At 40.3% G+C, this 15960-nt stretch overlaps 1 protein-coding gene across 1 annotated transcript; it reads right to left on the reverse strand.

Annotated features, from left to right (window-relative positions):
* Positions 1-1552: 1552 nt before the first annotated feature.
* Positions 1553-14663, reverse strand: LOC103184848. The gene is made up of 6 exons (XM_042334403.1): positions 14608-14663; positions 11305-11643; positions 6332-6388; positions 4837-4914; positions 4326-4390; positions 1553-1911 (listed from the first exon to the last, which is right to left on the reverse strand). The coding sequence occupies exons 1-6, from the start codon at positions 14660-14662 to the stop codon at positions 1714-1716; spliced, it is 792 nt and encodes a 263-aa protein (XP_042190337.1). The 5' UTR covers position 14663; the 3' UTR covers positions 1553-1713.
* Between the last annotated feature and the right edge of the window lie 1297 nt (positions 14664-15960).

The raw sequence follows: 15960 nt of genomic DNA on the forward strand, positions 1-15960 counted from the left end.
AAACTGTCTAATTATACTCATCTGTATTACTTAGCTGGCGTGTCCCTGAAATACATTGCCTGCCAGTCAGTTTCATGACCTGTATGCTGTGTAGACCAATCCATTGTAACTGTTTTCTTATTATGTTAAAACCTTTTTACCCTATGTCAATACTATGCCTGTGCTTCCGCTTCTTCAATTATAATTGGTATATTTTTCTTGAAATATAGCTAACCTCAATGCAATAGAGATTTTTACTCCACATAAAAGTGGATCTGTTATTTAGGAAGGCATAGTCACCCATGCATTTGATATTGGGTTTTATGATGCCAAAGCATCTTAAAGAGTTTTCCATAAAATGTAATGACTGTGCATTTCTAGGCAAAGCATGGCAGCAGATTTGCATAGAGCGATATTCCAAATATACCGATGAAGTGAATAATAAGGCTAATTTTTTTAATCTCAGGGATTGTTAGCCAAGTCTCTGGGAGAAACTCCCTTCTCTTTTTGATTAATGCCATGGAATCTTTATCATCCACTTAACAGGCAGAGGAGACTTCAATGTAATTCGAAGGGCAGCACCTCTGGTAATACAATACTCCACCAGCACTGCATTGAAGTGCCAGGCTAGACTATGAGCTCAAAGACCCAACATTGAGCTTTAATCCACAACCTTTTGACACTGAGGAGAGTGTGCTTCCAACTAAAAGTTAGGGGTGATGTAGGCCGTCAAATAATTAAATTAAATTTGCCCACAAAATACACAGTCAGTCCATTTTACAATATATTCTGTAAAGTGCTTTAAGACGTCTCAACAATGTGATAAGACGCTATATCAAATGCAAGGATTATTATTATTAAATATTAATTTTAATTTGAGGGATTTCAATAAATTATATAGTACATTTAAATGTCACTACCTATTATTAACTGCTCACAGAAGGATGGATTGGATTTATTGTAAATTACTTGATTATAATGGAACATAGGAATGGGAGAGGTCATTCAGCCCATCAAACTTGTTCCACTAGTTTGTTAGAGCGTGCCAGATCTCTTAATCCCATTTCCTATCTTTTCTCCATTCCCTTTATTATTTTTACTTTCCATATATCTTTCTGTCTCTTTTTAAAACATTCCCAATTGATTCTGCCTCTGTGACCTTCTGGTGCCCTTCTGTGTGAATAATTGTTTTCTGACCTCACTTCAAAACATTTTAGATCTTAATTTTATCAGAGGAATGAGTTGTCCACTGTTCAGGTGATCAATTCCCTTCATGAGTTCAAATAATTCAATCACAATTTCCCTTAACTTCCTCAAATCTAAGGAATATAGCCCAAGTCTACTCATCCAAATCCTAACCAATCCCATCATCCCTGGTAGCAATAGAATCAAATGTTACTGAATGATGTCCAAGGCTAATGTATCCTCTTTAAGATTGGATGCTCACAACTGGAGCAACATTCTCTTTTATATTTTATATTCCTTGTTTTAATGCCTTGTTTAATTTTAATAGTTTAAAGACTTGGACTCCTAGATCAAATGCTCCATCATTTAATGCATATTCCTACCTGTTATTCTTGCTAGTAATCTCATACAAGGCATTTTAAGGCCTTCTGAAAATTCATATAATGATATTCATCAATCCTCTTTTATTTCGTACATCTGTGGGTCTGGCAAAAAACTCTGTGGTTCGGTCAAATATATCTATTAGGTTTGCCAGGCGTGATCTACATTTTACAAACCATGCTGATTCTCCCTTCTTTGTGCAAATTTATCCAGATGCTCAGTTAGTATGTCCCTGATGATCGGTTCCAGTAATTTGCCACCTATTATACTCACAGGTCTGTAGATAGTAGATTTGTCCCTTCTTTCTTTCGTGGCATCACATTTGCTGTTTTCCAATTTTCTGGTATAATTCCCATATCTAGCAATCTTTGGGAATCATAAATAAAGTACAATTTATTCACTTACTTTAATATCCTGGGGTTCAAATCATCTGGGCCTGGAGATTTGCCTGACTTCATTCCCATTAGTTTACCCATTACAATTTTTCTGTTTCTATAAAGGCCTATAATATAACCTCTTCCTGGTACCTCTGGTATCAAATTCTACTTCTTCAATTTGAAGACTGAACCAAAATATTTATTTAACTGTACTGCACTTGTGCTACATATACAGTATTTATATTCATATATTATATATAAAGTATGTATCAAAGTCTATTTCACTTTAGAAGGACATTCAACTTGAAAGATTCTTACAAAGATATTGTCAGCTAATTAAAAGTAGACTGAATAATGCCATTAATATAATTGTACCTCAAATGTTTAAGTCTGTTACAAAGCAAAGTGGGCAGACACAAATGCACAGGGATATAAACATGCTTCCCAAAATGATCACAAACATTTCAAGAATGTTAACAATAGCAGTAACCTTACAACAATCTATTACCATAAGTTGTATACAATGTTCTGTAAATCTGCATCAGTTCTCATGATCAGAAAGGTGACATTTCATTTTCATGAATGACTGAGCGGTGATCTTTTAGGTGTAATCTTTGCAATCTTTACACCTTCAGAAAGCAATGTCTCTGAAGCTTTTGGACTGTGAAAGCAGTTGTAACTCAAATTGAAGAGACATTAGCCATGAAGAGGAGGGTCACTTGAGGTAGTATATATTCCTGGTAAACATCAAGTTGCAAAGGTGGAGAAGGGTCCCTCTACCAAGAAGGCAGTGATGTTTGCTAAAGCTATCTCCAAGCTGGTTGGATTTGCTTGCTGCCCCCTGCCTCTTTCTGTGGAAGTTTGCCCATTTAGAATGCCATTGTTGAAAGTGTCTGCTCTACCCCTGGTTGTAGGGAAAGTGCCATTGCTTTGAACACTAGGCATTGCCACAGGAATAGTTGAGGGGCAGGAAACAGTGTGAATCATCAGGGATGAACAACAACAACAAAATTACATTTGTAAACACCTTTCAGGTCAGGAGGAAGTCTCAAGGCGCTGAATGGTCGGGGATCAGGTCTCGAGTGTGGGGGGGGGCAGGGTTGGGATGAGGTGGGCAGAGAGCTAGGAGGGCGGCTGAAGGCATGTTTGAAAAGGAGGGTCTTGAGTCGTGCCTTGAAGGAGGGAGGAAGCAAGAGGAAGGGATTGTGGGATGGAGTTCCAAAGAACTGGGGCAGAGAGGCTGAGAGCTCAGATGCCGATGGTAGGGCGGATCGGGCGGGAGACCTGGATCAGGCTGGAGCTGCTGAACGGAGGGAGAGGATAGGTTAACAGGGGGTCAGCAGGTCAGAGATGTAGGAGGGGGTAAGGCCGTGGAGGGCCTTGAAAGTGAGGATGAGGATTTTGAATTCTATCCTGAGGGATGGGAAGCCAGTGGAGCCGGGCGAGGTTGAGGGTGATGGGGTCCCAGAACCCGATGCGGGAGAGGACACGAGCTGCAGAGTTCTGGATGATCTGCAACTTGCAGAGGGAAGTGTTGCGGAGGCTGACAAGGAGGGAGTTTCCATAGTCGAGCCTTGAAACAAACAAAAAAGCATTCTTTTGTAAATCTTTTAGAGGTTTTATGTTTAGGCAATTTGAAGAGCTGCTTTATGTTGAACAGTGTCTGCTGTTTTTTCCTGATGGTTTCTCAATGCAGCTATTTTTCATAATGGCTTCTTTCAGACGTTGAGTGTTTGAAGAGTCACCACATCCCCAGCCTGCCCTCTCCCCGAGTAGAATATCTAGTAAATGTGAACTGGTATGCTGTATATGTCCTAAATGTTAAAATTATTGTGTAGAGAAACTCTTTCTATAGCAGCATGGCGAAGGAAGTGGGACTTCTTCATGGCAAAGCATTCTGAAGATCAGCAAAGCAAATGGAGGAGCAGACCTCCCATGGTGCTAATGGATGAGGAACTATTTTGCCTAAGAGCCATTTATTTATGATTAAAGGCAACAATAGAACTATAAAACATGTGAGGATATCTAATAGCTAAAAATAAAGTTTCCCTTAAAGGACAAGTTACCCTACCTACCTGCTGTGCAATTCACCGTGATTGTCCCTTCTATAGTGAACTGCAGCATGTTTACAGACACATATAGCAGACGTAAATCAGCACAAGTCGTAAAGCAATCTTAAATTGTGGACTTTACAGAATAAACTAACAGTGGTATGAACCTCAACTCTTAACGAGGGTCAATAAAGTTTTTAGGTTGATAATATAGAAATGTTTATACCAGAAAATATGGTTCACAGAATTTCTCTTGGATCTTCAGACAAACTTGTGATATTTTACCCACCAAACTCTGTCATTAATGTTAATGTTTGGAAGGCAATTTGTGCTTGTTATCCATAATACTCACTTTATGTGGTGTGTAATCACAATTTGCATAGATTGGGTCATCATTGTATGGTATTTGCTTATTTTCTGTTAAGAAAAACAAAATACAGTACTCATAAATCAATTTGTGAAAACATCTTCCTTGCACTTGATATAATGTCTTGCAATAATCCTTCCATTTATTATAGCACCTTATCATATTGCCGAAACATCTCAATCTTCAAAGTCTATGTGCACATTCCCTTGACATCCAATTTTCCATTCATACAGAATTTTATGATGCAGGGTAACTCCTGGTTCTAATTCTCCATGGTACAGACATGACTTTGGATCCTGTTACTCCATTTTGTATTGCATTGTTACAGAATGCAAAATATCTTTGTGGCTATATTATAATAATAATCTTTGCATTTGCTAGAGTTATCATGTCGTTGAGACACCTCAAATCGCTTTTTCTTATTACATTTTAAGTGCTTAAAGAGACCTGGAAGCAAATTAATGTGAGGAGACAAAGCAATAATGAATGTACTTACTTGGCAATGTTTTTTTCTTGACTTTCCATATCACCATAGCAAGTATCACAGCTACAGCTACAGCTCCAGCAATTGATACTGTTTTGAATTGTATAGATTAATACATCTTACATGAAGACAGTATAGAGTAATAGATGATACAGTATATAGGAGCAGGATAGTGTAACACATAATGTATAGGGATAGAATAGAGTAATATGTAATGTACAGAGCCGCGATAGAGTAATAGATGATGCAAAGAGGCAATAGATAATGCATAGAGGCACTATACTGTAATAATTAATGATTGTAAATTGCAAGTACTGTTTTTATTATTTACTGAATATGGGTGAGGGGACTGGAGGCTGTATTAGCAGTGATAATTAACGAAATGCAGTTAAAACATACCTTTGCAACCTACTTTTAACATCAAGTTTGGACTGAACACCACATCCCCCACTTCTAGGGAATGTTTTCAGAATCTTAAAGTGCTTCTGTTATAATATTGTAATACACAGTTTTTCTTTCCATTTTGTTACCAACAAAAAGGAGGTATTTGTGTCAGGCATCAGAGTAATACATTTTAATTTTATTTTCAATCTCATTTCTAAGACAATTTTTTGAGTAATTTAACAGTGTTTCATAGCCTTTCAATGTATTACAGTAATTATCAAAACATGCCAATTATGGTCAATGAAAATTATCACAGATCGAGTCTGCAATCATTTGTGTTCAAGGATAAGTGACGACTTTGGGCAGAACAGCTCTCCTTCCAATTCCAGAAAATAGTTTTTCCCATCAGCTTTTCATCTGCTCATTTGCTTTTAAATTTCAAATGTAACAGCAAGATTTAAATTTTAAACTCTTTAATTGTTAAGGTTTTATAGTTTGAGAAATAAATGCCATGGAAAGGAGCTTAAGTTAACAGTTTAGTTGTTCAGTGTATATTTAATATCATTCCTTAACATTGGGGTAACATTTGCAGGGTTCCTTATTCAATGTTGATGTAAACTATCAGGGGGCAGGACTCAGTTCAAACTAAGCAGTTTCTTCCTTTTCAGAATCTAGTTTTAATTTTATTTTGTTAGATTATTTTCCAGATTATTTGATTTGCCGAGGATGTCTGAAATCCGATAAAATTAACCTTTAGTGTTCCAATGGGCTGGGCTCGAAACCTCTACGCCCTTTGTTAACAGTTTTTGGCTGAGGAGAGTGTGAATTTCAGCTTGTTGAAAAATAAATATCTCACAAAAACATTAACTTAGAACACAATGCTCTTTTCTTGTACCCTAGAAAAAGCATTCACCATGGATTAAAAAGAAATAAGGCTTGAAAAACAGGCATTCACTTGTCTGAAGGGTTGGGGTGTTACCTCGCAGGTGCCACAAATTTTACCCTTCTTATTCATAAGGTGTGGACATTAAGATGCATGGTATCAATACACCAGAGTTCGTATGAGTGACTTAGTGGACATTTAAATAAGTAAAAATTTAAATTGTATTTAAAATATTATCACCTGAGAGGTAGGTTATTAAAGATGTCATATGAAGATGATTCCATATATCTTTATCATCTAGTGATTAAAAGGAAAGTTAACAACAAACAATTTTTAAGGTAATTTTTAAAGCTCTCTGGGATACTATCCCGCTCAAAGGGCTCTATACAAATGCAAGATGTTGTTCTAGTTGTTTAGATTTCTTATTTTGGATGAATAATTTAGTGAACATTTAAATTAAATTCAAATTGCATTTAAAATATTACCACCTGAGAGGTAAGCTATTAAAGATGTCATATGAAGATCATTCAACTTATTTTTGTCATCATCTATTGACTAAAAAGAAAGTTAACCATAAAAATTTTCAAGGCTGAGTAGATTCTTATGCAATTAACAACAATAAACAACAACAACTTGCACTTATATAGCGCCCTCCACACAATGTAGAGTCTCAGAGCACTTAAAGCTGGGGGGAGGGGAGAGTTGGCAGCAGGCATAGTCGAAGAGGAAAGTTTCAGGTGGGATTTGAAAAAGGGGAGAAAGGACAAGGTGGAGGGATTGGGGGAGAGTGTTCCAGAGTTTCGGAGCATAGTGACTGAAAGCGCGACCTCCAATGGTGGGGCGGAGGGTGCGAGGGATGAGCAGGAGGCACTAGGTGGTGGATTGGGGTTTGAGGAGGTTGGAGATATAATAATAATAATAATAATCTTTGCATTTGATATAGCGCTTTTCACATCTTCTAGACGTCCCAAAGCGCTTCACAGAATATACTGTAAAGTGAATTGACTGTATATTTGTGGGCGAACGCGGCAGCCAATTGCGCTCAGCAATGTCCCACAAACAGTCATGGATTGAAAATGACCAATTTATTATTGTTTTTTTTGGAGGGATTATTATTAGGCGTGTGGAGTAAGGAAACTTGCCCAAGGTTTCGCCCTGCCTGGAATTGAACTCAGGTCTCTCACTTGCAAAGCGAGTGCTCTAACCACTGAGCTACAGGTAGGGAGTGAATGGATTTGAACACAAGAATGAGGATCTTGAAGTCAATCCATTTGGTGATGGAGAGCCAGTAGAGCCTGGCCAGAACTGGTGAAATGTGGGTATGGAGTTTGGTCCAAGTCAGCATGCAGGCAGCAGAGTTTTGAATTCACCTTGTGAATGTGGAGCTAGTGAGACCGGTGAGGAGTGTGTTGGATTATTCCAGGTGGGAGGTGACAAATGCATACACAACGATTTCGGCTGCAAGGTACAGTTGGAGGCGAGCAATGGGTGGAGGTGGAAGAAAGTGGTACTGGTCAGGACTGGATGTGGGGGAGGAAGGACAGTTGAGGGTCGAACCGGACGTCTAGGTTGCGCACTGGTTAGTGAGTCTGAGGGAGAGCTCAGGGAAGTTGAGGAGTTTAAATCCGTAGGAATGAAGACGTTGATGGCTTCCGTCTTGTCAATATTCAGCTGCAGGAAGTTTGTACTCATCCAAGCCTTGATGTCTACCAGACAAGCTGATAGAACATCGGCAGACCTGGAGTTGGTACTGGACGAGGCAAAGTAGATTTGTGTGTCGTCCGCATACATGGGGAAGTTTATCCCATGTCTGCGGATGACATCACCCAGTGGAAGCATATAAATAAGGAAAAGAAGAGGGGCAAGGATGGAGCCCTGGGGTAACCTGTAGCTCACTGGGCGGGGCAGAAGGAGAAACCATTTGCTGAGATGAAATGGAGGCAGTTGGTTAAGTAGGATTCAAACCATGTGAGTGTGGTCCCACTAAAGCAGATGAGGGAGGAGAAGCCGTGGAAGAGGATGACGTGGTCGACAGTGTCGAATGCGGCAGAGAGATCCAGGAGGACGAGGAGGCAGAGGGAGCCCTGGTCACAGATATAGACAATGTCATTTGTGACTTTGACAAGCGCTGTCTCTGTGCTGTGGAAAACCAGACTGCAGGGAATCGAGGAAGAGGTGGAGGGAGAGGTGCGATTGAAGTTGACCTGCAACAATGCGTTCCAGGACTTTGGCAAGGAAGGGTAGGTTGGAGATGGGACAGTAGTGTGAGAGATTGGAGGGGTTGAGGGTGTGTTCTTTGAAGAGGGGTGTGATGGCATTGGCTTTCAGGGGCAGTGGAACGGAGCCTGAGGAGAAAGACTGGTTGACTGTGCTGGCCAGCAGGGGGAGAGAAGGGGTAGTTGATGAACCTCATCCGGGTGATTGCGATTGAGAGGAAGAAGGAAGAAATGAGGGCAAAGGAGTGTAAGGAGAGGGGAGTGGCAGAAGCCGTGATAGAGGGAGAAGGCTGTGTGGATGGTCTGGGTGGGATGGAAGGGGACATGGTGGGGGTGGAGGACAATGCAGCCAAGCGGATATTTTCAATTTTTGAGGGAAAGAAGTCTAGGACCTCTTTGCACTTGGTGTTTGACGTGAGAATAGAGGGGGCTTGAGGGGGTGCACAGAGGAGGTGATGGATGGTGGAAAACAGTCTTTGGATTGTTGTTTGTCTCCAGGATGACTTTGGAGTAAAAGTCAGTTTTGGCCTGTGAAAGGGAGAGGGTGTAGAAGTGCTCGAACCACAACTGGCAGTGAATCGTGAGTCCAGAATTTCTGCCATGTGCGCTCAAGCATCCGGCTTTGTGTTTTGAGTGAGCGGAGATGAATGTTGTACCAGGCGGAGCAGGTAAGTTTGGAATAGACCCTAGATTTCAGGGGAGCCAGGGAATTTAAGGTTGTGGAGAGACGGTCATTCAGCAGCTTGACAGCTGCATTAGGATGGCTGCGGGTGGAGGGCCAGAGGGAGAGGAGGTCCGAGGACTCAGGCAGAAGCTTTTTCCAGAGGCGGAAAAAAATGGTGGTGGGCTTGGAAGAGGAGAGGAGGATGTGGGAGAGAGGGAGATGGTCCGCGATACCCTGTCCGTGACTGACAGGTCGGAAATGTCAAGGCCATGCGAGATGACAAGGTCGAGGGAATGGCCATGGTTGTGGGTCAGCAAGTTGATGTGGAGAGTGAGGTTTAAGGAGGAGAGGAGGGCAGTGAAATCCGAGGAGGTGGTGCAAGGGGAGTTTAGGTGGAGGTTGAAATCACCCATTATTAGCAGGTGTTCAGTGCAGAGGGACAGGGATGAGAGGAGAGAGGAAATATCAGTGAGGAAGGAGCCAGGAGCTTTGGGGGTGGGGGGGTGCTAAACTAAGAGGATTTTAAGGGAGAGAGTGGAGGGATAGTCGAAGGTGAGGTGTTCAAAGGAGGAGAAATAGCCAGAGGAATAAGGGGATAGAACAAGGGAAGTTCGGGAGATGAGGGCCACTTTGCTGCCATGTTGGTTGGGGCATGGGGTGTGGTGAAAAGTGTAACCAGGAGGGGAGGCTTTGACGAGGGGGACGGGGTCACCAGGGGAAAGCCAGGTTTCTGTAAGCCCAAGAATATCAATGTGCTCATCCAGGATGAGGTTGTGTATAGTAAGGGCTTTGTTGGAGAGCGGATATTTTGGAAGGAAATGCTGATAGGTTTGCTGGTTGTGAGGTGGTGATGAGGAAGGTGGTATAGAGAGGATTTGGGGTGGTGGGGAAGAAGTGACCATGGAATTTGAGGAGCAGGGAGAGTTGAGGAGGGTACAGATGAGGGAGGGGAAAGGGGTGTTTGCCTTTCAAAGGCGGTTGCTGCAGAGAGAGTGAATGATGGGACAGTTGAGGTGGCTGATCTGGGACAACCAACGCCGAGAGCATCAATGGGCCTGGTGGAGGATGCCCAGATTGGAACAGAGGGAGGTAATGGTGGGGTCCACGAGGGAGAGAAGGCAAGGAGGGCGGTGGGAGACAAGGACAGAGTACGAGTAGTGGAATGTGGGGGATGGGAGCAGGAACATTTTCAGGGAGAGTGGCTCGGATCAGAGCGCAGCCAAAATGGGCACGAGCGATCAGTGGGGCAGCATCGGCCTGCGGGCTATGGGAGACAGGTGCAATGGGAGTTGAGGGGACCTGGTGGAGCAATGGAGAGGGGATGGCAGTCATAGCTTAGATGCTAGAAACCAGGAGGGAAGGGAGGACCAGGTAGCAGAAGGGTAGTAGAATATACACTATACTTACCCTAGCCTGGCAGATTTGAAAAAAAAACTAACAAGTGTCAACCTGGCACAATCACTAGCACTGTTACATCTGGCTCAGAAGGTCGTGGGTAAATGTTAGTATTTGAGTTTATAGACCAGGCTGACAGTACAGTGCTGGGGAAAAGCTGCATTGTTGAAGTGCGCCCTTTACATTCGTCAAACTGAATTCCAGTCTACCTGCTGGAGATCCAATGACACTATTTTTCTTCTTGTATACAGGCTCACAATTCACCAAAATAAAAATCATTCATTCCTGGATTGTTAGTGGACCTTGCAGTTTGTAAAATTGGCTGCTTTAGTTGCCTGCTAAAACATAGTACTTAAACAGGAATTACTGTTCCATAGAACCACAGAAATCTACAACACAGTAGGAGGGATTCAACAGTGTATTAATATTAGTTCCTTCGATAAAGTCATCTGTCCTAGTCCCAATGTTCTGCTCTTGTACCCTCGAATAACGTTCCACTTCATCTGTTTATTTACTTACTGTAGAAATCCAAAGAATTCTGCTCCAACACATACCACTGATAAATCATTCCAGACTGATAGTGCTACACTTTATTAGGTGCAAAGTGATGACCTATAATATGGAATATGAAACTTACACATTTTGAAAAATATTTGTGGCCGATTAAAAAAATGTAGCTACATATGCATACACATCGGGACCCTATAGTCGAGTTTGAATACGCTTAAGCGTGGTTTAGGGTTTTGCATGTGTCAAACACTCGGGTGACCCCAAAAATACAAAAATTATCCCCAGAAAGTTTATAAAAAAGTGCAAATATTCATTTATTTTGTTAAAGGGACAACTCTGCCATGAACTTCAATATGTAAATTTACACTGCTCAAATTAGTTTAGAATACATTTGAAATATTTTTGCAAGTGATTATATATTTTTTTACCTTTTATATCCAAATAGATTTTCTGCACTACTTTTCCTCCTGGAAAACTGTGAACTTGGCAGGAATACCAGCCTTTGTCAGATTCCTGAGCTTCTTTAATAATAATGGTGACACTGTTTTCGGTGACTTCCAATGTTGCTCTCAGTTTGTATGAAGAATTAAGTATTTTGTTCACTGGTGGATTGTAGATTGCAATCATTGTGTTGTTATCCTCCTTATTCACCTGAAATTGTACTGGTTTGTTGGAACTTTTACCAGGAGCTTCACATTGCAGGATAGCTTCATAGCCTTTCACTGCCGTTACATTCATAACACCTTCAATCTGCTGTGTTTCAAAGCCTATTTTGAAAAGAGAGAAAATGCAATTACCACGACGAACCATATAAATTCTTCTCTAGTAACCCTGGCACAATTTGTAATGCACATCTATGGGACTATTTGAAAAGGGAAGGACGTTCCTCATTTTGTCTGGCCAATAATCTCCCAAATAAAGTTTATCACTCACTCCATCACTGTTTGTGGGACAAATAGGCTGTCGTGTTTGCCTACAAAATACACACAGTCACACCAATTTACATTTACTATGAAGTGCTTTGAGATGTCTTGATGACATGATAAGGTGTTATATCAAATGCAAGAATTATTATACTATTATTATAAGATTGATTTGAATGAAGGCTCTTCAGCCCATTTGATATCTGCTGTCCTTCCATCACAATATTAAGTTACTTTTAAAATGAGTCCTGACCTCAATCACCTGTCCTGGCAACCTATTCCAGTTATTAATTACCCATGCATAAAGAAAAACTTCCTGGTATCAATCCTGAAATTGTCTTTTGCAACTCTAAACCTATGTCCTATTTTTCTTCTGTCTTGGTACATCCCAAAGTATTGTCTTGGGTTCACTTTTTCAATCCCATTTAATATTTTATACATATCTATGAGTCATTTTCTTTCAAGGCTGAGGAACCCTAGTTGTCTAATATTGATCATACCTCATTCTTCTAACACTGGAAATTATCCTAGTAGCTCTTGTCTGCACTGCCTCTCAGGCCTGGCAGCCCCTTTATATCATGGTGACCAGAAGTTATGCAGTATTCAAAGTGAGGTCTGACCTGAGGCCTGAATATGATGTCTGGGGAGCTAAACTTACTTAGCAATATAGCCCAACATCATCTTTGCCTTGTTTAGATTAGATTTCAGGTTCGACCCATAGCTGTCTTTCCTACCCCACATCTGGTTCCTGACCAGGATTTCTTTTCTTCATATTGCCCGCCTGTTTGACCCAGCCACACCCAAAACATTCGGCCATGTGTTTGTCACCTCTCATATCGATTATTCAAATGCCCTCCTCGCCGGTCTCCCCAGCTCCACCATTCTCAATTCCAGCTGATCCAAAACTTTGCCACCTGCATACATGCCTGCACTAAACTCCATACCCCCATCACACCAGTTCTAGCAAGGCTTCCTATCACCAAACAGATTGACTTCAAGATCCTCACACACGTTTTCAAATCCCTTTATGCCCTGGCACCTCCCTACCCTTCGACTTGCTACCTTTCCAACCCACAACCCGTTGCCTCCACTCGACTGGCTCTGGCCTTCCACATATCCCTCGTGCCCTCCGTTCCATCAGTGGCCACGCTTTCAGCCACTACGACTGTAACACTCTTCCTTTATCCCTCCGCCTTGCCCCTCCTTCCCATTTTCAGGTAGCACCTGAAGACCTTCCTCTTCGACCTTGCCTATGGTCACCTTCCCTCTCCTACTAGCTTGTGTTTGTGCTCCGTCATCGTTAAACGGTCTGGGATGTGACCCTGAGTGATGGGCGCTATATAAATACAGGTTGTTGTTGTTCCTGTTTATTGCTGCCTCCCACAATTTTGACTTATTAAGTGACGATCTCTTGGTCCCTCTTGGTAAGTTCTATCCTATCCATAGAGTAGTTATGTTTCCTTAAAAAAGTCTATGATATAGGTCAGACAAGACCTTCCCTTTCCGAACCCATGTTATCTATCATAGGGTCTTCCTAAAATAAAGAACTTGTAATAGTGTTTCTAAACCAGCTCTGTTATGTACAAAGTCAAATATTCTATCTCTGTGCCACTGTTAAAGATGTTTGTGTTACACCCTTGTACTTGCAGCAAGCAAGTCAGCATCTAAGACATTGGAGTTATTGCTGGTCCAAAAGAGAGTTTCTTTGCATTTTACAAATGTACATAAACTTTTTTGTTACAGTAACCAATTTAGCAATGAATGTTATACAAGACTTAACCGTCCATTCAATCTACATACAGATTTGTTACATATTTTCCATCTGCACCTTTCAATAAACATCAGCTTTCAAAAGATATGTGAAATGATACTTTTCAGAAAAAAAACTTTAAAGACTTAGCTGCTGTAACTTTAGAGACTAGAAGCAAGGAGGGTCTGTGTTATAGATGTTAGCAAAACAATCCTTTGACTTGCGTTGAACCTTCAACAAATGTACGAATACCACAAGAAAGGGGCAGATGCATATCTAAATTGTTTCTGCACATCAGTTGGCATTATCAAGTGTCTTTTTGCAGTACTATAACATAGCAGTTAGAAATGCTGCTGTTACTCATTTCAAGAACTGTACTAATTAAATTATCAAAACTGCATTTATTTTGCTCATCCATGTATCTGACACATGGGGCAGTCCATCATGATGATTAATAGTCTCCAAACAAAACTACTGACAATTCCACATATGTACGGTTTCCATTTGACTGGCACATATTGCGTAATTTCTCGTTCTTGCTTCTTTTGAAAATAATCTGTCTACACGTAATCCACAATATCTTTCAATAGTTAAATAAATTAGCTTTGGGTCAATTGTTGAATTCAGTCCAAACTTTGAAGTGGTTTTCTCAAGAATTTATAGAAAACTGGACTCAGAGTAGACTGTATTTAAGTACTGTAGTTGACAAATTCTGAACTCTCTGAATGGTACATTAATCTACTTAAAAATCTAGACCCTAGGTGGAATTTTCCCCCTGAAATAGCAAATAAAAATCCATGGAATTTTAAAAAACAATAACATTAAGGGAAAACTTCTACACTCTTTACAAAATATACATGGTATAAGTCCAAAGTATGTTACAGCAGTTAAGTGAAGTTCAAGAGTTTGTAGATATGAAAAAAATGTGTACATCTGTATTTCAGAATAAAATGTTGAAAACAAAATAGTATTAATCTTACATCTTATTATTTTATTCTGCAAAATGCTATTTGGATTTAAATGGTTTTCTTGTAGAGTAATAGGAATCGCATACTTACTAAGTCCAAAAAGCACATAGATACCAATGATCTTTAACATCTTGAGCATAGACATCATCCAAAATCTTCTATTAAAGCTGTTTTAATGAAAATGTGGGCTCCAACGATCAGCTTAGTTGAGCAATATAAGTAACAGGAACTTGCTAGTCAAACCAAAACCATCATTTGACCAAATTAGGGAAGTGGATAATGTTGTGTACAATGCTGTCACTTCGCTCCTAGTTAGAAATGAATGTCTTTTGCCTGGGATAACCAGATTCTAGCCCAAGATTACTTTGTACTTTGAATGAGACATTAAACCAAGACCCTGTCTACCTGTTCAGATGGACATTAAAGATCACATGACACTATTCAACAACAACAACAACTTGCACTTATATAGCGCCCTCCAGAGCGCTTAACAGTGGCGGAGCCTGATTCTGAGCCGGGGGTGGGGATTGGCCGTAAGCCACCTATTCGCAAAGAAAAGAAAGTTTTTCCAGGTGTCCTGGACATTCTTGTCAGTGCTGTTCTTTCCACAGATTACCTAAACCCCACCCTGCCCCAAACTATGTACTTAATGATATTTACGGTACCTTCACTGTGAAATTGCATTCTTAGTTTAACTGAACCCTCCAACTAAAAAGTTATGTGCTATCACCTGAGCCAAGCTGATAACGAGATATATGACAATTTTAGTGACCCCAGATAGAATAAATGATGTGTCAATGTCACTATTAAAGATTAACAACTGTGATACAAAATTGACAAGTGATAATATGAAGATCATTATCAGGAAACAAGTGCCTGGATATTTTATTACTCTCAACTGCCTGTTAGTTCTCATCTGCCCAGCAGTGATCTATAGTGATCGCAGTATGCTAGGTAGAAGATACAATATTTTCTTAACCACAGTTTCCTGTTTTCTGAGGTAGTGTATTCAACTTTTATCTTGTAAACTTCATAATTCAGTGCTCAGAGAAGTTGCAGAGAAATAAAGGGCGCAACTTAAATGCCAGTTGTTTTATTGAAATTGTCACCCTGATTTTGGCTATTATTTCAGAAATATCAGTAAAAAAATCGAATAAGTCAATACAATCTGTCTTGATAAGGCAAGGTATGAGAATGACAAATTTATATGTAGAGGAGAAGTGTTGACAATGTTGCAAGCTAAAATATATTGTACAGCAAATTTTAAACTGGAGCAAGTCATGTCCAATGTTTTTAGAACACTTGGTTTAGTATTTTTAAAGAAAATGGAGAAAAAATAGGTTACGTGAAGTCATTATGGGCATAAAATGTGTTTAAAACATGTCTTTAAACCCATCCTTAATGGCAAGTTTGAGAGTGGACTATTCCTAACCACCAGAGAAT

The sequence above is a fragment of the Callorhinchus milii genome, unplaced genomic scaffold (assembly GCF_018977255.1).
Source record: "Callorhinchus milii isolate IMCB2004 unplaced genomic scaffold, IMCB_Cmil_1.0 Scaffold4, whole genome shotgun sequence".
NCBI lineage: Eukaryota > Metazoa > Chordata > Chondrichthyes > Chimaeriformes > Callorhinchidae > Callorhinchus > Callorhinchus milii.